This window comes from Mastomys coucha, unplaced genomic scaffold, assembly GCF_008632895.1.
Source record: "Mastomys coucha isolate ucsf_1 unplaced genomic scaffold, UCSF_Mcou_1 pScaffold22, whole genome shotgun sequence".
In the NCBI taxonomy this organism is placed as follows: domain Eukaryota; kingdom Metazoa; phylum Chordata; class Mammalia; order Rodentia; family Muridae; genus Mastomys; species Mastomys coucha.
In genome coordinates, this window is record NW_022196905.1 from 68,036,681 (window position 1) to 68,046,216 (window position 9,536).

At 45.8% G+C, this 9,536-nt stretch overlaps 1 protein-coding gene across 7 annotated transcripts in view; it reads left to right on the forward strand.

The window, feature by feature from the left end:
• The window catches only part of Pdgfra (platelet derived growth factor receptor alpha), a 48,596-nt gene that overhangs the window by 30,354 nt on the left and 8,706 nt on the right, over positions 1 to 9,536 (forward strand). For all 7 annotated transcript variants that reach the window (XM_031342737.1, XM_031342736.1, XM_031342733.1 and 4 more), the window contains 8 exons: positions 516 to 626; positions 867 to 1,020; positions 2,122 to 2,288; positions 4,657 to 4,772; positions 5,120 to 5,242; positions 6,350 to 6,461; positions 8,155 to 8,254; positions 8,361 to 8,466. In XM_031342737.1, coding sequence (XP_031198597.1) covers positions 516 to 626; positions 867 to 1,020; positions 2,122 to 2,288; positions 4,657 to 4,772; positions 5,120 to 5,242; positions 6,350 to 6,461; positions 8,155 to 8,254; positions 8,361 to 8,466 — 989 coding nt within the window. The remainder of the gene's footprint in view (positions 1 to 515; positions 627 to 866; positions 1,021 to 2,121; positions 2,289 to 4,656; positions 4,773 to 5,119; positions 5,243 to 6,349; positions 6,462 to 8,154; positions 8,255 to 8,360; positions 8,467 to 9,536) is intronic.

The window sequence follows — 9,536 nt, forward strand, 5'->3', positions numbered from 1 at the left end:
TTTATCTTAAAGACTAGAGACTATGGACTGGGAAGTGGCTCAATGGGTAAAGTACTTTCTGTGCAAACATGAGGATCTGAGTTCTGATTCTCCCAGCATCCATATAGGAAGACAGAAGTGGTAGTGGGCCCCTATAGCCCCAACACTGCAGGGAGGCAGGATAAGACAGGTAAATCCTGGAAGTTCACTGGTCAGTTAGGTTACTCAACTTGGCAAGCTCTCAGGTTCAGTGAGAGACCCTGACTCAAAATATAAGATGTGGAAACAGTTGAAGAAGATATCCTGATGTCAGCCTCTGGCTTCCATGTATATTTGTAGGCAAGGGCATTCACACACTACACACACACACATACATACACACACACAATCAGCAGTCTAGACTGAAGAGACAGTCTTAATGTTCTTCTTTTAGACTCTTGGTAAATAAATAATATTGAATCACAAGGTTCCATGTGTTTTTCTGAGACCCAGGAGTAGGGAGTTCAGTTGTACTGAAATCTGGTTTTCTTCAACAGCCACAGCTAGGTCTAGTGAAAAGCAAGCTCTCATGTCTGAGCTAAAGATAATGACTCACTTGGGACCACATTTGAACATTGTGAACTTGCTGGGAGCCTGCACCAAGTCAGGTAGGCTCCTTGTCCTGGGGTTGGGGATTGGGGGTTGCTGGGAATACTCTTTGTTGTGGAAACTTTTGAACCAGTCTCAGGCTCAGATTTCCCCTCTCTGTACCCCAAACATACCTTCTGAGTATTAAGCTTGTAAGTGGAGCTCACTAGTTCCCCTGACTTTTTGGAAGTTCATTGATTCAGAGCGCCATGGCTTCTTTCTGTTCTCCATTTTTATACCTGACTGTTTGGTCCCCACAGGCCCCATTTACATCATCACAGAATACTGCTTCTATGGGGATTTAGTCAACTATTTGCATAAGAACAGAGATAGCTTCATGAGCCGACACCCAGAGAAGCCGAAGAAAGACCTGGACATCTTTGGATTGAATCCTGCAGATGAGAGTACAAGAAGGTAAACATGAGGAGAACACATATGTCCTTGTCACAGCCTCATACACGGAGAAAAGCCTGTTCTGACAGATTCCAGGCCTGCAGATTCTAGGCCAGCACCAGAGACCGCAAGGCTGCGAGCCTATCTAGCCATCTGTGTCAGTGTGGATGGGTACATATCTGCAGGTGTCTTGGACTAGGTCATCACATGGGAAGGCTGTACTGATAGGTTTGAATGACAGGGGGCGGGGATCCTTCTGAGAGCCGTTTTCTTCTTTGTATGTGCTTTCTCAAGACATGTCAGTGCTGCTCTGGCAAAGGATGTCATTCGTGTTCATCCCAGGAGGAGCTGTTGGTCCTTGTTGAATCTGGACTAATGATACTCACTTGTCTCTACTGTTAAAACTTCCAGTTGGCTATCAAGACCTTTGAGAGTACCAGGACTTCCCATGCTATTACGTTACTTAATGGGCTCCAAACAGGTGTTCAGTTTATGGAGTCGCAGGAACTATGTGTCTGAGCCACATGGCCACATGGCCACTGAACCTTCAGGGGACAATGACTGCCTTCCCGTCATGAACTTTTCAACAGTTCAGTGTAGCAGACTCAGAACATTTTGTGTGTTTATGGGAATGTAGCCCCACCCTGACTTCCCTGTGGCTCTTGGGGATGTCTCTGCTCTTTGTGAGGATGTGTAGAAGACAGAGAAACAAAGCATGAGGAATCATGGCGGCCACCTTTTGGGGACCCCAGCTGGCCCCGTAGTGTTTCCCTTCTATTGAGATAGTATCGGTTTTACGGAATCTTTAGAAGTGCTTGCTTACTCCGGGTTGGACATTTTCCTTCCATGTCCTCAGAATCATCCTCCCTTCCCAGCACAGCTGGGTCTGAGATGACCTGTGCACTCATGACTGATTAATGTTCATCTGTCTGTCTGGACCACCCCATGCATGGTGTGCACATGGGGATTGTTTATGCTCATCCCCAAGCTCTTGAAACCTCCCTCAGTTAATGGAACACCGTAGGTAACCAGATTAGCATGTGCTTAGTTATCTACTGAATGACTGCATTAGAGACCACCTGGGGTGAAATGTGTTTATTTATTATTTATTTATTTTTACAGTTATGTGATTTTGTCTTTTGAAAATAACGGCGACTACATGGACATGAAGCAAGCTGATACCACACAGTATGTCCCCATGCTTGAGAGGAAAGAGGTTTCTAAGTACTCTGACATCCAGAGATCGCTGTATGATCGGCCAGCCTCCTATAAGAAGAAATCCGTGCTAGGTAAAAGTGCCCGTGCTCATTCTGGCAAATATGATCTTTCTGTGGTTTAACTTGCTGCTCAGAGGAAGGGAAACTGGGATGGCAGGTAGCTCTGCCAAGCTGTGTGATCCCTAAGTGCATGGCTGCACAGCTGGGCCTAGATATCTTTTGTAGATTTGTGCTCTGTGTGTGAGAAGAATAAAGACACGGGTTGCTGATGTAGCCCTATGGTATATGGCTTGCCCGGTGTGTATACAGTTCCTTCTCTGGCACTGAAGAAAACATATATACTATTGTAAAAAAAAAATAATAAAGACAGATATAATGTAATCCATTTCTCAGACTTTAAATGTAGTGGCTTTAAATAAATAATTCATTCTGCTATGATGGTGTTTGCTTGTTAACATGTCTTTTGTTAAAAAAAGAAAATGGAAGTGGTAATAATTGGTGTTTTTTCAATGGATAATCTGAAAGTTGGCAATCTTACATTGTTTCCTCATGGTTTTGTTTTATTTTTCTGTGAGCGCCATAATCCTGGCTTCTAGCTCTCCTAATGTACAAGTTGTGACAGTAACTGGAGAGTAGACAGTTTGAGGTTGCAGTATGTGTCAAGTGTTCCTATTGACTTTTGTTTGAAAGCAGCCCCTTCTGTTTTGAAAAGTGTGCTGGGGATGAGTTCATTTGTAAACTCCAGGGTGCCACGGGTGATGCCATGCCAGATGGGCCACCTCATGCCTGCTCTGGGGTGGCCACTCCAGGGCTCTTGCTTAACCACACACTTGAAGTGAGCAGTGTCTAGGCAGGCCTGAGCTTCTTCCGTGGTTCTGTTTTGTTGGGGGGTTTGAGCCTCTTGTCAGCTGCTGCAAAAATGCTCAGCTGCCATGGAGACTGTTTTTGAAAAATCTCTAACAGGCTTTGAATGCTTGCAGGGTTCTTCAGCAAAAGGTACAATCCACTAAGAAGTATGTGCTTGTTTTGCAAAACTTAAGTATGTAATAATATTTTCCAGATCTGCAGCCCCATTTACTTTACATTGCCAAATGGGTGAACTTCCAAACACTTCTTAAAGTTTACCCAATGAGAGTTGGAACACTGCTTCCTTTCCACTCCCAAATGGTTAAAAATAGTTTACATTGCTTTCCGGGCAGAGCTGCTGGACTTGGCACCAGGGGGAAGGGACCTGAGTCATGCTGGGCCTAGGTCCTGCTGGCAGGCAGGCCACAGTTTTCTGGCCTTCCCATAGCTGGCTGAAAAAAAAAAAATGAATGGTTAAAGCCGCTCCTCACTGGCCTGCAAATCAAGTATTGGGAACTGCTAGCCCAGATTGCCTGCCTCAAAACCAACAAGGTCTTTCTAGATGGGATGAGTATGGGGTGGGGGGGTGCAGTGGACAGGTTACATACAGGGTGAGGTCGATGCCCGATCATGGGCATTGTCCTTGAGGATGGCTGTTGAGTAGGTGGTTTAACTGGCAAATTATACACAAAGCGTAAAGGAAAGAAAGCAAACCTCAAATTCATCACGGATGATTTCAGTGTGTGTGTGTGTGTGTGTGTGTGTGTGTGTGTGTGTGGAGAGAGAGAGAGAGAAAGGGAGAGAGAGAGAGAGAGTCTCCAAGATGGCTGAGGTGATGTGACAAGGTCGAAAGTGAAATCCAAGGGCAACTGGCAATCTGTTTGTGGGGCTCCGTGGAGGGTGTTGGTTTGACTAGTCATTGTGTATATAACTATCCCCCTGTCCCCCCCAGGTATGTGCTTGTGCATGCACGATGAATATCTCTTATCTGAAACACTTGGAACTGAATGTGTTTTGAATTTTTTTTTTCAGATTTTGGAATATTTGCATATACATGATGAGATATCTTGGGTTTGGGAGCCAAGTCTAAGTACAAATTCATGTCTGTTTCATGCACACCTCAGACACATAGCTGACAGTAATTTTATACAATATTTTTTTTAGTGTGCTTGTGTTTTGACTGTGATCTCTCACAGGAAGTCTGGCGTGGGGATACTTTTACCATCGTGCTGGTGCTAAATAAGTTTTGGATGTTCGAAGCATTTTAGACTCACGATCTTGGGTCGGGGATGCTCAACCTGTGTATATTTCTTTTGGAAGAAAGAACTATTATTTTTTTTTCTTACTATTTTTATAGTACTAGGGCTTGAAATGCGTGCCCCGTGTTTCCTGGGCAAATGCTCTACCACTGAGCCACACCCACAGCCTTCTTTGTATAGTTTCTGTACCCGCTAAAGTCTAAAAATTATGACAAAATGCCTTCAGAAAAGATCTTTGGACGAGCTTCTGCAACCTGCTAGACCAGAGGGGGTGTCTGATACTGGAAGGCCCCCTGCTTTCACCCAACACCAACATCTTTGATTCCTTTCCACAGACTCAGAAGTAAAAAACCTCCTTTCGGATGATGACTCCGAGGGTCTGACTTTGCTGGATTTATTGAGCTTCACCTATCAAGTTGCCCGAGGAATGGAATTTTTGGCTTCAAAAAATGTAAGTTCAAGGCCCAGAAACCTCTTCAGACCCAGCCATAGCTCAGAGGAGGGGCATGGAGAGAAATCCGAGGAAGATCTTAGAGCCAGAGTAACCTTTAGCTTCTCCAGTTAACTTGCCTCTGTTGCTTCCCCAGATAGGCTGGGAGTGTGATGTTCACTGGGTGTCTGCCTTTCTCCACAACCTTTTGTCCCTCAGGAGGAGTCAGGGAGGGGAGGGCAAGGTCTTCCTGCCAGGGCACCTTTAAGTGTCCCTCATGGACTGGCCAGTCTTGCGGGAGTGCTGCCCCTCCCCGCCCCCCCACCTTGGCTGGAGCCATTCTGAAGTGGTTTCTTCCCTTCCCATAGTGTGTCCACCGGGACCTGGCTGCCCGCAATGTCCTCCTGGCGCAGGGGAAAATTGTGAAGATCTGCGATTTTGGCCTGGCCAGAGACATCATGCACGATTCTAACTACGTGTCAAAAGGCAGTGTACGTTCCCTCTGTCCTCTATCCTTCTTCCCTGACCCCTTTAATCTCTGATGTTCTGTGATTTCTTAGTTCGGGAGCCAGTCATCAGCTGGTGTCAGAGGTTTCATAGGGAAAGCTTAGGTTTAACAGTCAGACAGCTCTACCCTATACTAGGGCTGCTGTTTGGTCAAGTTTCTTGTCTATTTCATGCCTCAGTTTCTCTGGTTGTAGCTTCATCCATTTCCTACATTGCTACATGAGAATGATTTAGGGTATTCACACACAGTGCTGTAGACATATAGAAGCACCCATCAGGGGCTGGAGAGATGGCTCACTGGTTAAGAAGAGCAAGTGCTGCTCTTCCAGAGGATCTGTGTACAATTTCCAGTTCTCAGGCGGCAGCTCACAATAGCCTGTATGTACAGGTCTAGGGGTCTGATGACATCTTTTGGCTTCCAATCCGTGAGGCATACAGACATTGCAGGCAAAACACCCATAGATGCAAAATTAGAAAAAAAAAACAATTAGACACACTCGGTGAGTGTTAATTCCCAATAAATCAAGTATGTACATGAATATACAAGTGTTCATTTCCAGGGAAATATGTTTAGTATATTATTCCTTCAGAAGTATGAGAAGTGACATTGACCATTCCTTGTCCATTATTATTAAGAATCTACACAGTGGGGCTAGAGAGCTCCGTGAACTCATGTGGGTACCTGAGTTTGATCTCCAGAACTCATGTATAAAGCCCGACATGGTGTCAGAGACAGACTCCTGGAGCTCCTTGGCTAGGCAGCCTAGCTGAATTGGTGAGTCCCAGGCCAGAGAGAGCTTTCTCAGAGGAAAAAAAATACATAGGTGGGCTTTATCCTGAGGAAAACAGCGGAGGTCTTTGGCCTCCACAGGCATGCACACATGCAACAAGCACTGGCATACACCTGGACACATACACACACATAAATACACATGCACACATAACCTACCTAGTTGCCGGTGAGAGAGACAGGATGCAGGCACGGTCCTTAATGCATTATTCCCAGCCCAGGGAGAACCCCTTCCTGAGTCTACTTCAGCAGACATCAGAGCATAGCCTGTGGGTTAATTTCCTCTCTCCTTCCCCCACAGACCTTCCTGCCTGTGAAGTGGATGGCACCAGAGAGCATCTTCGACAACCTCTATACCACGCTGAGTGACGTCTGGTCTTTTGGCATTCTGCTCTGGGAAATCTTCTCTCTTGGTAAGAGCTTGACGGCTAGTGTGGCTCCTTCTGAATAGCACTAGAAGAGACATGTGTCTGTCCTGGATCCAGGGTGACATGTGCAGTGTCAACCAGTCCACTGCAGCCTCACTCCACAGGTTTACCGTTACCGACGTAGGCTGAGTAGATCCAGAGGGGGGGTCTCTGTGGGCTGCTTCCTCACCCCTGGTTACCATCACTCTGGTCGTGTGGGAGTCATTTGCCCCCATGGGAAGTGCTTCCCAGGACATCTGCCTTTTCATTCTGGACCAGATTAGAGAGTTCACCAATAGTTCCCTCTCCCTCTCCCTTGATGTTGAAGGATGCCCAGGTGAAAGGTGACATAGCAGGGAACCCACATCTCAAAGAGCAAAAAGCCATCCTAAATATTTGGCCACTTGTCATTAGGGCCTGAACAAATCAGGTGCCTGCTGCCAAGGGAGGGTCATAAGGGATTAGTAAGGTTGGACTGGACTTTGGGGATACACAGGTTACACACTTATAGGCAGACTCTGTAAGCTGTAATGTGGGTTCAGAGAAAAGACAAAAGAGACTTGGAGTGGTTTTGGAAGCTTCAGAGAGGGAATTGAACTTGACTTGGCCTTGGCTGTTCTACATACTACTACCCCTTTTTCTGAGGCCTTGTATGCCCTTAAAACACCAGACTATGGGGCTGGAGAGATGGCTCAGTGGTTAAGAGTACTGACTCTTCTTCCAGAGGTCCTGAGTTCAATTCCCAGCAACCACATGGTGGCTCACAACCACCTGTAATGGAATCTGATGCCCTCTTCTGGTTGTCTGAAGACAGCAACAGTGTATTCACATAATTAAATAAATAAATGAAATATTTAAGAAAAAAACAAAAAACAAAGCGGCTGCAGAGATGGCTCAGCGGGTAAGAGCACTGACTGCTCTTCCGAAGGACCTGAGTTCAAATCCCAGCAACCACATGGTGGCTCATGGCCATCCGTAATGAGATCTGACGCCCCCTTCTGGGGTGTCTGAAGACAGCTACAGTGTACTTACATATCATAAATAAATAAATAAATCTTATAAACAAAAAAAGAAGATAAAATACTAACACATGTTTTTGAGGCCAGGTGGTGGTGGCGCATGCCTTTGATCCCAGCACTTGGGAGGCAGAGGCAGGTGGATTTCTGAGTTCGAGGCTAGCCTGGTCTACAGAGTGAGTTCCAGGACAGCCACGGTTACACAGAGAAACCCTGTCTTGAAAAACAAAAACAAAAACAAACAAACAAAAAACCAAAAAAAAAAAAAAAAAAAAAAAAAAAAAAAAAAAAAAAAAAAAAAAAAAAAGCAAACAAAAAACCCCACTAGATTCTGGACATGCTAGGTCCTAGCTTTGACGTGGACTGTAATTCCGTGAACACTTCTGAAGAAAACAATATTCTTCAGTGGCTTAGACCACCTCTCCACATTGTCGGTATGTTTGCGTTTAGATATGGTTGTTAGAAACACCATAAGGGCATTAGTGAATTTTATTCTAAAGTTGTCCATGACACTTGGGATTTGATCAACCAAGACTACTATGGCAAGTCTGAGGAGTCCTCTGGAGTCAAGGAGATGAAAACATAGAGTCTTTAAAAGAATCAGGCCATCAGGGCTTCAGAATCAAAGGTGGGTGACACAAGTAAAAACCCTCTGTCATCCGGTTCTCTCTTTTGGCTTGTAGGTGGCACACCCTACCCTGGCATGATGGTTGATTCTACTTTCTACAATAAGATCAAGAGTGGATACCGGATGGCTAAACCTGACCATGCCACCAGTGAAGTGTAAGTTTCCTCTTCACCCGTGGGCCCATGTCCACACTCCAGGGGTCTGTGGGGTGGCTGACATCTACGGGTACGCCCGCACTCACTCTGAGCTCTGCCCCTGCAGCTATGAGATCATGGTGCAGTGCTGGAACAGTGAGCCTGAGAAGAGACCCTCCTTCTACCACCTCAGCGAGATAGTGGAGAATCTGTTGCCTGGACAATACAAGAAGGTTGGTTTGAGCTCGTGACAGTGGGCGGGAGGAGGCGGACAAGGAGGAGAGACTAGCGAGCAGTTATGCCAACAAGCAGAACTCTTCCGCACTGTTTGAAAGGAATGCTTTCAAAGGAGGACACAGATTGTGTGATCTTGTGACCATGGCTTAGGGGAGTGCTCTAGAGGACCCCAGTAGCACTGATGAATGAGAGCCCCCCACTTCCCACAGGGCTCTCTTTCATCTCATGTGTGATATACCTGTAGGCACTTCATTCTCCAGACATCTGAGTATCTGAGGCTACCGTGCAGTTAGAACTCTCAGGACATCTGAGGCCATTAAATTACTCATTTGAATGCCTTTAAATCCATTTGAAACTGGCTTTTACCAGCTGACTGGAGGGGACTTTCCCAGCTGTTATCTGTGACTCCAGCTGGTTGTCTGTGGCACAGAAAGCATTGTTCAAAGGGACAAATGTAATTTCACGGACCTACGCAGGAGCTGTAAATGAATGGGGCAATTTTCTGCCAAGGCCTTGAGAAGGGAAGCCACACACTGGTGTGCGATGAATCTCATCTCAGACTAGGCACCACGGACCAACCCATTTCTCTTCCCTCTTGAGCAGTAACATCAGTAATTTGCCCCAGAGCCTCCCATCATTTGAGCTGAAAGTTCAGTATGTCCGTTTTGATTGCCTCAGCACCGGTTTCACCTCTTGTAGGTGATGATGGGAGTGGGTAGGAATAATTTACCTAGGTCAGTGGAAGATTCTCGTTGGTGGAAAGAGGAAGACATTACTGCTGAAATGAGGGGGTTTTCTGTTTCTGTCTGTTGTGGCTAGTGCTGCATTATACAGAGATGGCAAGAATCTATGTAGCAAGTGTTGACTAGGACGTGAGCATCAGAGGGGCATAGCTAGGTCATATGGAAAGTTACTTTTAGTGTTCTGTTCTGTTTTGTTTTTTTTGAGACAGGGTTTCTCTGTGTATCCCTGCCTGTTCTGGAACTCACTCTGTAGACTAGACTGGCCTCGAACTTATAGAGTGCTGGGATTAAAGATATTCATCAGGATGCCCAATTTACTTTTA